At 48.4% G+C, this 17,870-nt stretch overlaps 1 protein-coding gene across 34 annotated transcripts in view; it reads left to right on the top strand.

Moving 5' to 3' along the window:
- Nucleotides 1-12,237, top strand: part of CLASP1 (cytoplasmic linker associated protein 1) — a 264,666-nt gene extending 252,429 nt beyond the window's left edge. For 33 of the 34 annotated variants that reach the window (XM_067025830.1, XM_067025846.1, XM_067025828.1 and 30 more), the window contains one exon: nt 9,384-12,237. In XM_067025830.1, coding sequence (XP_066881931.1) covers nt 9,384-9,470 — 87 coding nt within the window. In that variant the 3' untranslated portion in view covers nt 9,471-12,237. The remainder of the gene's footprint in view (nt 1-9,383) is intronic. The other variant, XM_067025860.1, reaches the window with a different exon arrangement.
- Nucleotides 12,238-17,870: the final 5,633 nt, after the last annotated feature.

Here is a 17,870-nt window from a genome sequence, read left to right on the forward strand (position 1 = left end):
TTCTTTCACTTCCTTGGTTAACTCTTAAGTATTTTATTCTTTTCGATGCTATTGTAAACGGACTTGTTTTCTTAACTTCCTTTTTGGATTTTTCTTTTTTTAAAAAATATTTATTTATTTATTTATTGTCTGTGTTGGGTCTTCATTGCTGCACGCGGGCTTTCTCTAGTTGCAGCACACGGGGGTTACTCTTCATTGCGGATGTGTGGGCTTCTCACTGCAGTGCCTTCACTTGTTGCGGAGCACGGGCTCTAGAGCGCTGGCTCAGTAGTTGTGGCACACCGGCTTAGTTGCTCTGCGGCACGTGGGATCTTCCTGGACCGGGGCTCGAACCCGTGTCCTCTGCATTGGCAGGCGGATTCTTAACCACTGCGCCACCAGGGAAGCCCGGATTTTTCATTTTTAGTGTGTAGAAATGCAGTTGAATTTTGCTCATTGATTTTGTATTCTGCTACTTTGCTGAATTCTTTTATTAGTCTTAATGGTTTTTTTGTAGAATCTTTAGGATTTTATACCTGTGAGATCACAGTCGTCCCTTGGTATCCACTGGGATTGCCATAGATAACAAACTGTGCAGATACTCAAGTCCCGTACCTGTGGTTCCACTTCTGTGTAGCCAACTGACCACAGATGGTGTAGTGCTGTGTGTGTTGAAAAAAAATCCCTGTATAAATGGACCTGTGCAGTTCAAACCTGTGTTGCTCAAGGGTAAACTGTATATCATCTATAAACAAAGATAATCTTGCTTCTTCCTTTCTAATCTGATGCCTTTTTTTTTTTTTTCTTTTCCTCCCTAATTGCTCTGGCTGGAACTTACAGTACTATGTTAATAGAAATGGTGAAAGTAGGCATCCTTGTTCCTCATCTTAAAGGAAAAGTTTTCAGTCTTTTACCGTCGGGCATAACGTTCACAGTGTGCTTTTCATATCTAGCTTTTGATATGCTGAGATACAGGCAGCCTCGGAGAGAGTGCGGATTCGGGTCCAGATCACTGCAGTAAAGCGAATATTGCAATGAAACAAGTCACACAAATTGTTTGGTTTCCCGGTACACATAAAAGTTATGTCTTTACTATACTGTAGTCTATTAAGTGTGCAATAGCATTATGTCTAAAAAAAGTCAATATACCTACCTTAATTTTTAAAAAGTTATTGCTAAATAATGCTAGCCATCATCTGAGCCTTCAGCAAGTCATAATCTTTTTGCTGGTGGAGGGTCTGGCCTCAGTGTTGATGCTGCTGACTGATCAGGGCAGTGGCTGCTGAAGGTGAAGGTGGCCCCAGCGGTTTCCTAAAATAAGACAACAGTGAAGTTTGCCAAATCGATCGACTCTTCACAGTTTCTCTGTTGCAGCAATGCTGTTTGATAGCATTTTACCCACAGTAGAATTTCTTTCAAAATCGGAGTCAATCCTCTCGAACCTGCCACTGCTGTATCAAGTTAAGTCTGTGTAATATTCTAAATCCTTGGTTGTCATTTCACCAGTCTTCACAGCATCTTCACCAGGAGTAGATTCCGTCTCAAGAAACCACTTTCACATGAGATCCCCCTAAGCTCCGGATTTGTATCTCTGTATTTGGGTTAGTGGAGAAAAAAATTAAGAAATCATGCAACTGAACTAGATCTCACTCGTTGGTGATGCTCCAGAGGAAAGTCAATGTCAGCATGGGGAAAAGTGAAATTCAATATCCCAGCTCCTAATACTCTGATCTCCTACAGCAGAATTCAAATTTTACCCTCAGCTCTACAAGCTCAGTTGCCGCTCTCCTTTAATGGAAACTTAAGTGCACCCTGAAGGAAGGATTTGGCTCAAAGACTTTCTACACCGCACTAAACACTCCTGTTGTTAAAAGCACCTTTACACATATATGCCGTTAAAACTAAGACTGAATTTCCAGACAAGATGTAAAATGCAGACTTTGGAGATGAGTGCAGGACAGTTTAAAGTATTTCACCAGCTCCTCTACCAAAAACAAACAAACAGACAAACAAAACCTTTGCCTCTTCCAGAGTCAGGCAACTTCCCCAAAGTCATCAGGCAGCCAGAATTTCCCAAGGATTCAGAAGATACAATTCCCTGTTTCTTGGATTTCATGACACCCTCCCCTCCCCATTCCTTTAGAGAGGTATTTCATGGTTTGTATTTCTTTTTTTAAAAACTCATTAAAATTAATTTTGCTGTGAAAGGAAAAAAAAAAAAGAAACCACTTTCTTTGCTCATCTGTAAGAAGCAACTCCACATGCACTAATGTTTTATCATGAGATTTCATCAATTCAGTCCCATCTTCAGGCTCCACTTCTAATTCTAGTTCTCCTGCTGTTTCCACCACATCTGCAGTTCCTTCCTCCCCTGAAGTCTTGAACCCCTCAAAGGCGTCCAGGAGGGTTGGAATCAACTTCTTCCAAACTTCTGTTGATGTTGGTATTTTGGCCTGTTCCTGTGAATCAGCAATGTTCTTCATGGCACCTAGGATGCTGAATCCTTTCCAGAAGGTTTACAGTTGACTTTGCCCAGATCCATCAGAGGAAGCACTATGGCAGTGATCACCTTACGAAATGTATTTCTTAAGTAGTAAGACTTGAAAGTCAGAATTATCCTTGATCTGTGGGCTGCAGAATGGGTGTTGTGTTAGCCGGCATGGAAACAACAATCACCTTGTTGTACATCTTCATCAGAGCTCTTGGGTGACCAGATACCCTGTCAATAAACAGTAATATTTTGAGAGGAATCTTCCTTTCTGAGCTGTAGGTCTCAACAGTGAGCTTAAAATAACTCAATCACATTGTAAACCTGTGCTGTCATCCAGGCTTTGTTGTTGCATTTACAGAGCACAGGCAGAGTAGGTTGAGCATAATTCTTCAGAGCCCTGGGATTTTCAGATGGCAAATGAACTGAAAGTCACCAGCTGCATTAGCTCCTAACGAGGGGCAGTCTGTCCTTTGAAGCTTTGAAGCCAGGCATTGGCTTCTCCTCTCTGGCTCTGAAAGTCCTAGATAGCGTCATCTTCCATTACAAGGCTGTTTTGCCTACGTTGAAAATCTGTTGTTTAGTGTAGCCACCTTCATTAACTGTCTTAGCTAGATCCTCTGGATAACTTGCTGCAGCTTCTACATCAGCACTTGCTGCTTCACCTGGCACTTTCATGTTATGCAGGCAGCTTCTTTCCTTAAACCTCATGAACCAACATCTGCCAGCATCAGACGTTTTTCCTGCAGCTTCCCCATCTCTCTCAGCCTTCCTAGAATGGAAGAGAGTAAGGTCCTTGGTCTGTAATAGGTTTGGGCTTAAGGAAATGTTGTGGCTGGTTTGATCTTCTGTACAGACCACTAAAACTTTCTCCGTATCAGCAGTAAGGCTATTTTGCTTTCTTATCATTTGTGTATTCACTGGAGCAGCACTTCCAGTTTCTTTCAAGAACTTTTCCTTTGCATTCACAGCTTGGCTAACTGTGGCACAAGAGGCCTAGCTCTTGGCCTGTCTCAGCTTTCAGTATGCCTTCCTCACTACCCTTAATCATTTCTAGCTTTTGATTTAAAGTGAGAGAAGTGCAGCTCTTTCACTTGAAAACTTCAGGCCACTGTAGGGTTATTAATTGGCCTAATTTCAATATTGTTCTGTCTCAGGGACTAGGGAGGTGCAAGTACAGGGAGAGAGACCCGGGAATGGTGGGTCTCTTGCGCAGTCAGAACACACACATCTGTGGGTGACATTTGCTGTCTTTACATATGGGCATGGTTCGTGGCACCCCAAACAACTATAGTCATAACATCAAAGAACACTGAGCACAAATCACCATAAGAAGTATAATAGTAATGAAAAAGTCTGAAATAATTGTGAGAATTACCAAAATGGGACAGTGACATGAAGGGAGCCGTGCTGTTGGAAAATGGCCCTGATGGACTTGCTTGATGCAGGATGTTCACAAACCTTCAATTTGGGGGAAAAAACACAGTGTCTGTGAAGTATATTAAAGTGAAGCACAATAAAACAAAGTATGCCTATACTTTTCTTCTATTCCTAGTTTGTTTGGTATTTGTATCACGAAAACATACTGAATTTTGCCAAATATTTTTTCTGCATCAATTGAGATGATCCTTTGGTTTTTGTTTGTTTGTTTGTTTTTTAATTTTTATTTATTTATTTATTTTTGGCTGTGTTGGGTCTTCGTTGCTGCGTGCGGGCTTTTCTCTAGTTGCAGCGAGTGGGGGCTACTCTTTGTTGTGGTGCACGGGCTTCTCATTGCAGTGGCTTCTCTTGTTGCAGAGCACGGGCTCTAGGCACGCAGGCTTCGGCAGTCGTGGCATACAGGCCCAGTAGTTGTGGCTTGCGGGCTCTAGACCACAGGCTCAGTAGTTGTGGTGCATGGGCTTAGTTGCTCTGAGGCATGTGGGATCTTCCCGGACCAGGGCTCGAACCCGTTTCCCCTGCATTGGCAGGCGGATTCTTAACCACTACACCACCAGGGAAGTCCCTGGGGGTTTTTTTGTTTGTTTGTTTTTTCCTTCATTCTGTTAATGTGGTGTATTATATTTATCAATTTTTGTATGTTGAACCATGTTTGCATTTCAGGAATAAATCCCACTTGGTCATGGTATTAAAGCCTCTTAATGTGCTGTTGAATCTGGTTTGCCAGTCTTTTCTTGAGGATTTTTGCATCAGTGTTCATAAGGGCTATTGATCTGTAGTTTTCTCATTATGTCTTCATCTGGCTTTGATATCAGGAGAATGCTGACCTCATAGCATGAATTCAGAAGTGTTCCTTCCTCTTCAGTTTTCTAGAAAAAATTGAGAAGGATTGTGTTAGTTCTCTAAATGTTGGTAGAATTCACCAATGAGGGCACCTGGTCAGGGGCTTTTCTGTGTCAGATTTTTGATTACTGATTCAATCTCTTTACTAGTTATGGGTCTGTCCAGGTTTCTCTTTTCTTCTTGGTAGGTTTTGTGTTTCTAGGAGTTTGTCCATTTCATCTAAGTTACCTAATTTGTTGGTGTACAATTACTCATAGTATTCTCATGATCTTTTTGATTTCTGTAGAATCAGTCATGTCCCCACGTTTGTTTCTGATTTTAACAATTTGAGTCTTCTCTCTTTTTTTGTTAGTTAGCTTAGCTAAAGCTATGTCAGTTTTGTTGATTTTTTTTCAAAGAACCAAGTTTTGGTTTTGTTACCTCTATTTTTTGTTTGTTTCATTTATCTCTGCTCTAATCTTTATTATCTTCCTTCTGCTAGCTTCAGGTTTAATTTATTATTTTTCTAGTTCCTTAAGATATATAAAATTAGGTTGTTGATACAAATCTTCCTTTTTTATATAGCTATGAATTTCTCTCTTTGCACTGCTTTTGCTGCATCCCATAAGTTTTGGTATGTTGTTTTCATTTTCATCTGTCTCAAGATATTTTCCTTTTTCCTTTGTGATTTCTTCTTTAACCCATTGGTTGTTTAAGAGTGTGCTGTTCAATTTCCACAAATTTGTGAATTTTTCAGTTTTCTTTCTGTTACTGATTTCTGAGTTCATCTATTGTGGTCAGAAAAGGTACTTTGTATCATATTTATCTTTTAAAATATGTTGAGGCTTAATCTGTGGCCTAACATATGGTCTGTCTTGGGAAGGTCTCATGTGCACTTGAGAAGAATGTGTATCCTTGGGTAGAGTGTTTTGCATGTCTTTTAGATCTAGTTGATTTATTGTGTTGTTCAAGTCCTCTAGAGTAGAATATTGAAGTCTCCCAACTATTACTATAAAACTATTTCTCGGGCTTCCCTGATGGTGCAGTGGTTGAGAATCTGCCTGCCAATGCAGGGGACATGGGTTCAAGCCCTGGTCTGGGAAGATCCCACATGCTGTGGAGCAAACTGGGCCCGTGAGCCACAATTACTGGGCCTGCGCGTCTGGAGGCTGTGCTCCGCAACAAGAGAGGCTGCGATAGTGAGAGGCCCGCGCACCATGATGAAGAGTGGCCCCTGCTTGCCACAACTAGAGAAAGCCCTAGCACAGAAGTGAAGACCCAACACAGCTATAAATAAACAAATAAATAAATTTTTAAAAACAAACAAAAAAAACACCTATTTCTCCCTTACATGCTGTCAGTTTCTGCTTCATATATTTTGATGGCATGTTCTTACATGTGTAATTATAAATATTAAATTTTCTTGCTGTATTGCTCTTTTATTAATATGTAACGTCCATCTGTTTCTTGTAACCTTTTTTGATTTAAACTGTATTTTGTCTGATATTAGTGTAGCTACCCCGTACTCTTGGTTACTGTTTGCATGGAATATCCTTTTCCATTCTTTCACTTTCAACCTATGTGTGTCTTTGGATCTAAAGTGAGTCTCTAGTAGACAACATATAGTTGAATCATGGTTTTCTTTTTATCCATTTTGCCAGTCTCTGTCTTTTGATTGGAGAATTTAACTCATTCACATTTAAAGCAATTACTGATAAGGAAGAGATTTCTGTCATTGTGGTATTTGTTTTCTATGTGCCTTATAGCTTTTTTGTCCCTCATTTTTCTACACTGCTGTTTTGTGTTTGTTTGCTTTTTGTACTGAAACGTTGTAATTCCCTTCTCATTTCCTTTTGTGTATATTCTATACCTGTTTTCTTTGTGGATTACATTTGACATCCTAAAGTTATAATCCTCTAATTTGAATTTATACCAGCTCATTGAGCAAGCTTTCTGAACCCTGGCCTTTTCATTTGTAAAATAGGAGAACCTGTTCTGCCTACCTCAAAGGATTGTTTTGATGCCCAAATGTGATAATCAGTGTAAAGCTTTTAAACCATTGAACATATACACATCGTTCACTCTATTACCGTCATCTTTTCCTTGTACTTGCAATTATGTTCTAGACTTGACTAGGTAGATACAATAGGGGTTCTGAGTTGTAAATAACTATTAGCAATGTTTAGCAGCTCATTTTTAACCAGGCTTTCATAGAAATATAACTATCTTGTTTTCTAGATCACTTTTCTCTTCTTTAAAAACTCTAGTGGGAAGCAGCAACATAGCACAAGGAGGTAGCTCGGTGCTTTGCGATGACCTAGAGGGGTGGGATTGGGGAGGGTGGGAGGGAGACGCAAGAGGGTGGGGATATGGGGACATACGTATGCTTATGGCTGATTCGCTTTGGTGTACAGCAGAAACTAACATAGCATTGTAAAGCAATTATACTCCAATAAGATATATTTTTAAAAAACCTCTTTGATTCAACAAGTACATGTTAGGAACCCACTGTCTTCAGCACACTATGCTAAGGCACATGGGAAGAGCAAGAACTCGTCCTTCCCTGACAGGACTGACACATGAGGAAACTTGTACAGCTGCCCAGGAGTGACCAGTGGACATGGTGGGACAGGCTCTGATTGCTGGGTCAGGGGCCTGGAGGAAGTAGGACTAGATTGGGCTGGGCTGAGCAGGATTGGGGAGCTGCACAGGGAGGGAAGGAGTGGACTGCAGCGAGGAACAGTGTGAACAGCTCAGGCAGGAGTAGGAGTGGGGTGCTCAGAGGACACGTTCTCCGAGCAGGGAGCTGCAGGAAGCACCTTGCAAGTGTCACTGCTCTGCATTTTGCAGATGGGAAAGTCGAGGCTCAAGAAATGTTTGCCTGAGGTTGCAGAACTAGTTAGTGTTGGAGTTGGTCCTAGAATTCTGCTGGACCTGTTGAACCTCAGGCCAGTGCTTTCTCGAATGTACCACAGCTTCCCTTGCACCTGGTTGGCCCTGGTCATATCCTCCTGAGCCTTAGAGCATTAAGAACCTTGTGTAAAATGATGGCACTTTGGGTTTTGTTTTTCTTTTTAATAAATTTATTTATTTTTGGCTGCGTTGGGTCTTCGTTGTTGCACGCGGGCTTCTCATTGTGGTGGCTTCTCGTTGCAGAGCGCGGGCTCTAGGCGCGTGGGCTTCAGTAGTTGTGGCACATGGGCTCAGTTGCTCCGCAGCATATGGGGTCTTCCTGGGCCAGGGACTGAACCTGTGCCCCTGCACTGGCAGGCGGATTCTTAACCACTGCGCCACCAGGGATGTCCAATGATGGCACTTTGATCACCACACTGACTGTTCTATTGAAAGGTTTCAGATTTTGAAAGGTGTGGGATGAAAAACAGACTGGGATACGTAGCGTAAATTCCCAACACTCCCTGCAGCTGAAAAGAGTAAGAGGCGTTACAGGTCCTGATGTGGGGGGGACCCCCGGTGGGCTGCTGTGTGAAGACGCTCGGGCAGAGCCCTCCCGCCAGCTGCACGTTCCGGGCTCCATGGCCATGTGACTGAGCGCGCCTTGCTGGGGGTCAGGGAGACACTGCCTCGCGGGGGCTCTGCTGGTTGCTGGTCCTGTTCCCACCCGTCATCCGAGGGCCCCGCTTTCTCCTGTGCCACACACTCCACTCGGAGCGTCTCTTCGTGGTTTCCCTGGGGACCAGCCGCTCCTCCCTAGGCAGGCTTATATGTGGCCTCACAGCCTGTTCAGAGACAGCAGCTAAAGAGCTGCGGATAGTAAATATTCCCTTAATCTTACCAGTTGTGTGTTGCATAGATTTTTATGGGCACTCTGCTTCTACAAATACCTGTTTCTTTTAATTCTTAATATGATCAGGCACACTATCAACATATGAAGTTTGCAGCGTTCAGCAAATATTTAAGAACCTACCGTGTTACATGGTGCTTTCGGTATTTTGAGGGTCCAAGGGACTTGAGTTAGAACCAAATGAGATGTCAGGCTTGGGAGCCCTTTCGCCCGTGAAGCACTGTGCCTGACTGAGGGCACATTGTTTAGTGACGCAGCATCTGGCCTCAGGGAAGTTGAGTCTTGCTGGAAAGATCCAGCCCACTGCTCCCTGCAGCAGGAGGTGGCCTGTGCCGAGCCACAGTGGGCGGGGCAGGGGCCCGGGGTGCGGGAATGCCAGGGGGGGCAGATGGGGGCGGCCTCGGATTCCACGCACCGCACCTCAGGAGGTGTGCGACGGGGAAGGAGCAGCTTCTGCCCACGTGTGAGGGTTAGAAAACTTGACCTCTGACCTTGGCTTGCTTCTTCATGCCTATGGAGTATGGCTTGCACCCTCTCTTCCCTCTGGCTTGGGTGGAGCCAGTGGCTGCCTCGCCCCTGAAGTGTGTGGATCTGCAGCCCTGAGGCCCCCCTCGTGGTAACACGTTTGCCTCTTTTCGTGATAACTCCTCGCGCCCCCTCCTCTAGTCTGACCTCCAAATCGCGGTGGCCCTGGCCCCAGGCAGATGGCTTGGACCAGTGGTGGGCACTCAGTAAATGTCTGTGCAGTGAATTTCTCCACTAAGGGACGTGCTGTTTTGTTGTCACCTGGGTTTTCTTTCCTGCTCTCTGATTTTGTTCTCCTGCTCACCCATTTGTATCGTCTCATTGCAGATGAAGCTGCTCAACTTATACATAAAGAGGGCGCAGACCACGAACAGCAACAGCAGCTCCTCATCCGATGTCTCCACGCATAGCTAATGCGGCGCCAGAGTCCCCGTGTAGCCCTGGAAGCAATCGGTGGTGCCTCTCAGAGAACTCCCCCTCCCCCCCATCGGCTGCCCAGTCAGTACCAGGAGGCCCGCAAATATTTATTACAATCAGTATTTTGATCCCTTCCAGCTTTTGTGTAGATTCATACTGGTATTGAATGTAAAGGAAGCAAGGCCTGCATTGCATCTTCCTACAAAACAAAACAAAAGGAGTAAGAAAAGAAGAGCCATACTTAAACCGTCTTGTCCAGCCTGCTGAGGTCTAAAACCGTGTGTGTGGGGTGCAGTTTTTAAAAATCAGAGCTCTCTAGCTGATACCTGGTAGAAAGTAGCATTTTCTCTTCAGTCAATAAGATTGGAGGAGGTTGAGTTAAGTTGTGTTTCTCTTTCATCTCAGCCTCCTTGATTCTGGTTGTGGCCCGTGTGGGGCAAAGACCCACGCCTTCCACAACTGACACCATGAAAGGGTTTGTACGTATTAAGTTGTGTTTTAAGACCTACTAAGAATATGAATCAAGTCTTGGCAAGAAGTGGTAGAAAAGCCTGAAGATGGCCTTTTAACGAACACGTGGTCTCGTGCTCACGGTCTCCGGACTGGAGGCTGACGCCCTGCGCGGTCTCCTTCCAGGACGGGCTCCTGCCTCTCTGAGCAACCCCTCTGATGCCGGCGCTGCCCCAGAGCTGCCACTTGAGAGGCTTCTTAGAGATGAAATTCAAACACAAAAATCAAGGTAAATCGACAGACTTGGTTAGCGTGTGCTTGAAATGGCCCTTCGTGCAGCGTCGAAGGTACCGGAGAAGCTGCTCGTTTTACTGCCTAGATCCTGGGAAACACTATTTAACAGCGCTTGCCCCGTGACCCTGGCCCCTGGTGGTGCAGATTTAGGGCCCCCTCTCTTCCCTTCCCCAACCCACGCCTGAGCGGCCCGATTCTAAGATGTTCTCAGTCTGGTAAATGGCAGCTCTGCCATCTCAGTTTTGAATTCTCTGTTTAATTTGGGATTGAGATCAAAGAAAAATCTAGAGAGACCAGGTATCAGGATTTTTTTTTTTTTAATTTTATGGACTGAAGTACTTCCTTGATCCTCTGTTGAGAGAATCATGATTTTAAGGAAAAAGTAATTGTGGTGTGTGGCGGATTGCAGAAAAACGGGATTGGAAACACAGTTTTAGAGTCAAATTCTTCAGTGAGAAACCTACCCCTTTAAAATTTCTTCTTGAGGGTTTCACTGCTTCAGTGAAAGCAACTCCAGATCAGGACCCTGGTTAACAAAGTTTGGAGTAAAAGGCTTCAAGCCAAATGGAAGCTCTTAATGCGGTCAGGAAGGTGTCTGTCTTCTCTTAGATTCCACCGTAGCCACTATAAACGGAAATGACTTTTCCATTTTGTTAATGATGTATTTGCTGCTCTGGCGCCCAGTCCCTGCAGCTGCCAGGCTGTGTGGCTGTCACCCCTGAGCTGCAGAGCCCCGAACGTAGCTTCTTTTCATTCAGAATCGACTTCAGATACCTTATGCGGAAATGGGCACTGAAGACGGAGGTCCGCGAGCAGAGGCCGGGGCGCCTTCACTGCGTGCGTACTGCGTGCGTGCGCTTTGTGCGTGTGTGCGCGTAGCGGGTATCCTGCGCGTGCGGGAGTGCCCGTGCTGCCGCAGTTGAGGGAACGTCAGGGGTGCGCTTTACGTGGTCGAACGTTACTGGCTTCTTACCGGCTCAGAACCTAGCAGGCGCAGGCCTTACGTCCATTGCTGTTTGTTCTTACATCACTCGCGGGGTCGCTTTCTTGACCTCTACCATCGTCAGCGTCTGATGACTCGTCTGGGGCAGCACCTGTGTTCTGCCGGGTTACTTCCGAGTCCTTCCTGGCGAGCGCGTGTGGAAAGGCCTCTCTCCTTCAGCTCGTGGACGCCCACGCGGCTGCGGTCCCGCCCGCGCTCGGGAAGTACTTTGAACGTGGCCGCCGCGTCCTCCTGGCGCTCACAAAGGGCTAGCCTTGAACGTCACTTGCCCAGCCGCGATGTCCCAGCCCAACAGGGCCCGCCCGCTCCCGACCGACAGCTGCAGCTGCCCTGCCTCACCGCCTCCCTGCAGGCGTCCTGCTTGGATGAAACGGCAGAACACAGGCGAGCAGAGCACCCGAGACCCAGCCCGCCTGCCCCGTTGGCCTGACCGTCCAGGGCCCCGAAAAGCCCCAACGCCACCGCCGGGGCGAGCTCGCTGGGTTCCTGCTTCCCTCCCGCTGCTGAGGCCCGGGGAGGGGCGCGGCCTTCCTGGGGCCGCTGCAGCCACGGGCCGCCCGCCATGGCCCCACTAGCCTCAGTCACGCAGCCGCACCTGATCTGTCTCCTGAATCTTTTTCTTGCCCCACCGCCCTTAATTTATCAAGCATAATATTACACGTTAAAGAACAGCAAATAAGAACTTTGTAGACTCCCACCAGGACTTTGCTAACCATGATATTTGGAGATGAAAAAAATGCTCTGAAAAATATCAGCCACCAAAATAGTTTTGTCGGCACTGTACACACGCATGGTCCCCACACCCCCAGGTTGGGTTTTTGGTTTTGGTTTTTGGTTTTTTGGGGCTTTTTCATGTTACATCCACATCTGTATTTATATCTTATTTGTTTCACTTTCAAGTGTATCATGGCAAAATGTACAGATTTTTTGTTGTTAATAATGTGCTAGGATTTGCTAAAAAAGAAAACAAAAAAAATCCTTTTGAGTTTGCTCTAGAATAAATGAGACTTAATTCAGTTTCCGACGTCCGAGTAGTTTTTTGTTTTGTTTTGTTTTTTTGGTCACGGTGCCTTGTAGGTAGCTTATCTCGTCTCTCTGACGTCAGAACGAGGCCACATTTCTGAAGGATCGAGGGGCTACATGGAGGAGCTCGTTAGGTCAGCAGGTCGGACTGCAGGGGGCCCAGCGCCCAGGGCCGAGATCAGGCGGGTGTCAGGATGGAGCCTGGGGGAAGGGGAAGGGCCTGGCGAGCGGAGCCGTGGGCTGGTCTGCAAGGAACCCGTGCATGGCCCCTAGGGGCGCTGGTCCGTCTCTTTGGAGCCTTGAACTTTTGCTTTTGGAACGATTTTGACTCTTCCGTCGCGTTCCGTGAGGCATCTCAGTATCCCTGCCTGGTGACCTTGAGCCCCTTTCCCCCGTGGCCCACCACCTCCTGCCCATTTGACACGTGAGCTCCGCGTGATCACAGAGGCTGGGTTCAAATCCCGGCTTCCCCCCTCAGCCCCTTGGGCCAGTGTTCTCACGGATAAACAGGAGTGAGACGGACCTCCTGGAGGTGCTGGGAGGGGCCGCGGGTGATGTAGGTGAAGCCGCGGCCCTGCCTCCTGCTGTGGGTGAGGGAGACACACGCGTGCGAGGCTGTCACCACCCCACCCCACCTCCGGGCCTGGCGCACGTTCATCCGCCCGTTACCCTGGAGCAGACGCGGAAGGCCCCGTGGATGTGCTGCGCTCAGGCGGGGCTGGCGGTGCACTCTCTGTATTGGGGTCTCTAACCCCTGCTGCCGCCACCTTCCTCCTTATCCCAGGGCGGCCAGGAAGCCCCTGCTGATAGCTGTGTGTGTGTTGGGGGGAGGGGGAGATGCCCACCACAAGCAGCGAGGCTTGACTCGGGGGGATCTGAATGGTCTTCTCTCCGGAAGGTGCCCCTTTCCACTCAGTTTTGCACTCAGTTGTAAAGGTTGCAGGACTCCCTGCAGATGTCCAGGGGTTCCAAGGTGAAAACTGCCTACAGACCAATGCTCTTGACGTTTTTGGGTCATGAGTGGAGGGGGTGGGGAGGAGGGGCAGCGGCTGACAGGCAGCATTAAATAACGTCATGGGCGACACACTTAGACTTCTTAAGTATTCTCATCCGTGGCGTTTTTTTTTTTTTTTTAATTAATTAATTTTTATCTTTGGGTACGTTGGGTCTTCGTTGCTGCATGCGGTCTTTCTCTAGTTGCGGCGAGCGGGGGACACTCTTCCTTGTGCTGCGTGGGCCTCTTATTGCGGTGGCTTCTCTTGTTGCAGAGCACGGGCTCTAGGCGCGCATGCTCAAAAGGTGTGGCTCGTGGGCTCTAGAGCGCGGGCTCAGTTGTAGCTCACGGGCTTACTTGCTCCGCGGCATGTGGGATCTTCCTGGACCAGGGCTCGAACCCGGGTTCCCTGCATTGGCAGGCGGATTCTTAACCACTGCGCCACCAGGGAAGCCCCGTGGCAGCTTTGATTTTCATACCAATCCTGAGATGCAGGTGAACTTGCCCTCCTGTTCCCTCTCCAGGTGGGGAAGTTGAGCGCTGGGCAGAGCACCAGCTAGACGGGGATAAGGGAATCGGGGCCAGACCCCAGGCTTCTCCCCTGGGGAGGCTTCACACATCCTTCCTGACTTTCCAGCGGGCACCTCAGAATCCCCTGGGGATCTGGTGAAGCGGAAGGCCGAGTCTCGCCCTGGTGTTGCTGATTCTGTAGAGCTGGGGTGGGGCCTGGGGATAGGCATTTACTAACCAGTTCCCGGGTGCTGCTGATGCTGACAGGCTGTGAGCGCCGTTGGAGAACCAGTGTAGAACATTCCACGTAAAGCACGACAGGCGGTTTGGCCCTCAGCTTCGGGATGCTCCTTGAGGCAAGCTGTTATTGTAAACAGCGCTGGGCTTCGGGAACCTCAGCCAGACCATCCCTGACGTTTCCAGTTCAGCATCCAGACTAGGACTTCTGAAAGGGAAACGGGGTGCCGAGCAGCGGGAAAGCCGAGCGTCTCGGGCAAAGGGGACATACGGCCCCTCGGGACATAAAGCTCCCTGCTCAGGGCCGGGCCTCTCCATCTCCGGTATTTATTCACTCCTGCTTCAGTGGCTCCAGGCGAAAACGGACAAAGGTCATGTGAATCGGCATCTAATCCCAGATTATGTATTTTTAAAACATTACAATACTTCCACACCAGTGCTCTCCACGGACGCCGGGCCTGCTGCCCCCGCTGAGGCCCTGGAGGTTGATTCGGTGGGGCTCCGGGCCCCTCTCCAGGGGCAGCGTTTCAGGCAGATTTCCCGCAGCTCCGGGATCCCACCTTCCCCAGCAACGGTTCAGGCTCTTGCCTCCGCAGCCCCCAGGCCCCTCTGCCTGGGAGAGCTTGGAAGGCTTTGTGGAGTTATGTGACTGAAGCCTCGTAACCACCCTGAGAGGTAGGTGCTATGATAATTCCCCTTTGGCAGATGGGAAGTAGAGGCACAGAGAGGCTGAGCAACTTGCCTAGAGCCACAGAGCTAACAAGAGTCCCAGGGGAGATTCACACCCAGGAAGTCCAGCTCTGGCCTGAACCAGAATTTTGCCTTGTGTCTCTGTCCCTTCTCTGAGCTTTGTTTTGTTTCCCATCCACCCGACTCATGTTAGCAAGTTCGGGTGGTCCCTGGTCACAGGCCTGCTGAGCTGTTTGACATTACACTCATGGTAACATTTCTGGGACCTCCCTGGGGTCCTGCTCCCCAGGCCTGGCAAGGGGGGAAGGGCTCAGTTGGATGCAGGATGTCTGGGTCCTGAACCCCTCTCTGTTTCAGGGTCTATGACTTTAGCCGAATGACTGCAGCTTAGGATGACCTTGGCTTCTTCCTCTAGAAGCCCAGGAGTGGGGAACTGGGAGGGGTTGTGGGAACACATAAGGATTACCGTACAGTTCTTTGACCCTCAACAAATATCAGCTCTTGGAATTCTTATATTATTACTATTATGATGACTACCCCGATTTCTGACACAGGCAACGCTCAATAAATGTTTGGACAAACGATGGAGAGAATGAGTGTCTCTCCCCTGAAGACCCCGGTCCTTCCCGGTGTGCAGGACCAGCACACGCCCTGAGAGCTCGCAGGTGCTCGGGTACTCTTATGTCTGTGAGAGTCGAGCAGGCTGGAAGAGGCGGGAGAGAAGGGGGCTGTCCCAACATCCCGCTTATTTTATTTTAGGCCGCGCCGCTCAGCATGCGGGATCCAATTCCCCGACCAGGGCTGGAAGCTGTGCCCCCAGCAGTGGAAACACAGCGTCTTAACCACTGGACCACGAAGGAAGTCCCCTGTCCTTCGATTATTGACCGTACCCCGCCCTCCCCCCACCCCCCCGTCCCGGGCCTCCAGCTGCTCCCCGGGCGTCCTCCACACCCGCTGTGCACTGTTCACCTTTATTTATCTCCTCTGGGCTCCAGATTCACACACACACACACACACACACACACACACGCACCACCCCCCTCCCCAGCCCGCTCGACTTCTCCACGCGGGAGTCTCAGGGCTGCTCAGACGGAGTCTTTCCACAACCGACGCGTGAGCTGCTCCCCCAGACCTGCTACTCTCCAGGATGGAAGATGGGAGCCCACCCGCCCAGGTGCTGACGGCGGGCCCCTTCCCTCATCCTCCACTCCTGCCCCAGTCCTCTGCATCACACCCCCGACCCCCCTGAAGCCTCCCGCCTCCCCGACCCCCGGCTGCCCCCTGGCGCAGGCCTCCCCACCGCTCGCCACCTGCACTGCAGCCCACAAGGGGCTGGTCGGACCCTCTCCTGCCTCTCACCCTCCTGCTTCTATTCTCCCTCCTCAAAGTTCATGGCTGCTTTGTAAAACTATGCCCATCTGGTCTATCATCCCTTTGCTTTCAAACCTGCAGCGGCTGCACACACTCACGCAGACACACGAGGCCACAGTTCCAGACTCTTTATCATGGCGCGCAAGGCCGCCCCCTCCCACCCGGCCCCGCCTTCCTCTTTCACCCCATTCTGTGTAGCTGCGCCCCAGTAACCTTCCCTGCCTCAGGGCCTTTGTATCTCTGCTCCCTCTGTCTGACCCCTCCCCTCACCCCCCTGCGCGCGCGCGCGCGCGCGCGCACACACACACACACACACACACACACACACACACACACACACACACCCTATACGTGGACTTCCCTTGGCTAACTTCTATGGATGTTTTCTGTCTCAGCTTAAATGCCAGGTCATTACTTCTTTGGAGAAATATCTAAATCCATTCCTTTACTTGTCCTTCCTAACACTCACACATACTTTATATCCATCTGCAATTATTTGGCTGATTTACCTAGATCTGTGGGCAAGAACCAGGCCTGTCTCATTTCCCTCTGTATTCATAACATTTGGCTCACGTGCCTGGCCCGTGGTTGGTGCCAAATGAATGAATGAGTAAATGAGTGAATGGCTGGTTTGCAGCTCCCCAAGTAGGATGTGATCTCAATGGCCTCATGATCTAGATGAGCCCGGCCGTGGTACCTAAGAATGCAGCCGCCACTGCTATACCACCTGGGTTCAAATCCCAGCTCTCATTTGACCTTGGGCTCTAACCTCTTCCTGCCTCAGTTTCTTCCTCTGAATGGACAGAATGCCAATCGGCAGCTGTACCTTCCTCATAGGGTATTTGTAAATCACTTAAAAAGAAAGGTGCCCTGGACACTGCCTGGCATTGCAAAACCACTACTTTGGGTTTGTTTTCTTTTTGATTGAAGTATAGTTGTTTTACAATGTTGTGTTAATTTCTGTTGTACAGCAAAGTGATTCCATTATACATATATATATTCTTTTTCATATTCTTTTCCATTGTGGTTTATCACAGGATATTGAATATTGTGCTCTACAGGAGGACCTTGTTGTTTATCAGCCATTACTTTGTATTCAGTGGTCAGTTAGACCAATTAAGTGGGAGAGAGAACTTGGCCTTAGAGCTGGGCCTGGGTTCCCATGTTGTCCTCCCCAGTTCTGTGTAGTCGTCCCTCCGTGTCCAGGGATGTGAAACCTGCAGAGACAGAGGGCCGACTGTGATCTCTCTTGGCTACTATCAGCCCTAACGTTACGAGGCAGCACGGCCAATGTGGAAAGCAGTTTGACATTCTCCGATAAGACAGGTTCATATACCTTACAACCCAGCAGCCCCCCTCGTGGGGCAGGCCCTGGAAGAGCCCAGCAAAGACTCCGGCAGGCAGGATTCCTAAAGCCCAAAAAAGGCACAGCCCAAGGGGGCCCAGGAGGGGGTCGGTAAAGAATTAGTGGGCCATTCACATAATGGGATCTGATTCGGAAGTGAAAATGAGTGAACGACGTGACCAGTCTTAGGAAAACCATTTTGAGGGAAAACAAAGTCGCAGAAGAATTCACAGTGTCTTAATTTTTTAAGGAGAAAATAACCAAAACGAAATAACCATGAATCTTTTAGAGACACATAGGCAGTGATAAAATTCCACAAAGTAAGTGGATATGAAACAAGCTTATGAGACCATTGTGTGATTTGGGAAGCGTCAAAAATCTACAACAGCGACAGCGGAAACCAGACCAGTAAAATCGTATTTAGTCAGGGTTTATCGTGCAGGAAAGAACAGTTCGCAAACTGGGAGCTTTCAAACCGGA

This window comes from Kogia breviceps, chromosome 2, assembly GCF_026419965.1.
Source record: "Kogia breviceps isolate mKogBre1 chromosome 2, mKogBre1 haplotype 1, whole genome shotgun sequence".
In the NCBI taxonomy this organism is placed as follows: Eukaryota; Metazoa; Chordata; class Mammalia; order Artiodactyla; family Physeteridae; genus Kogia; species Kogia breviceps.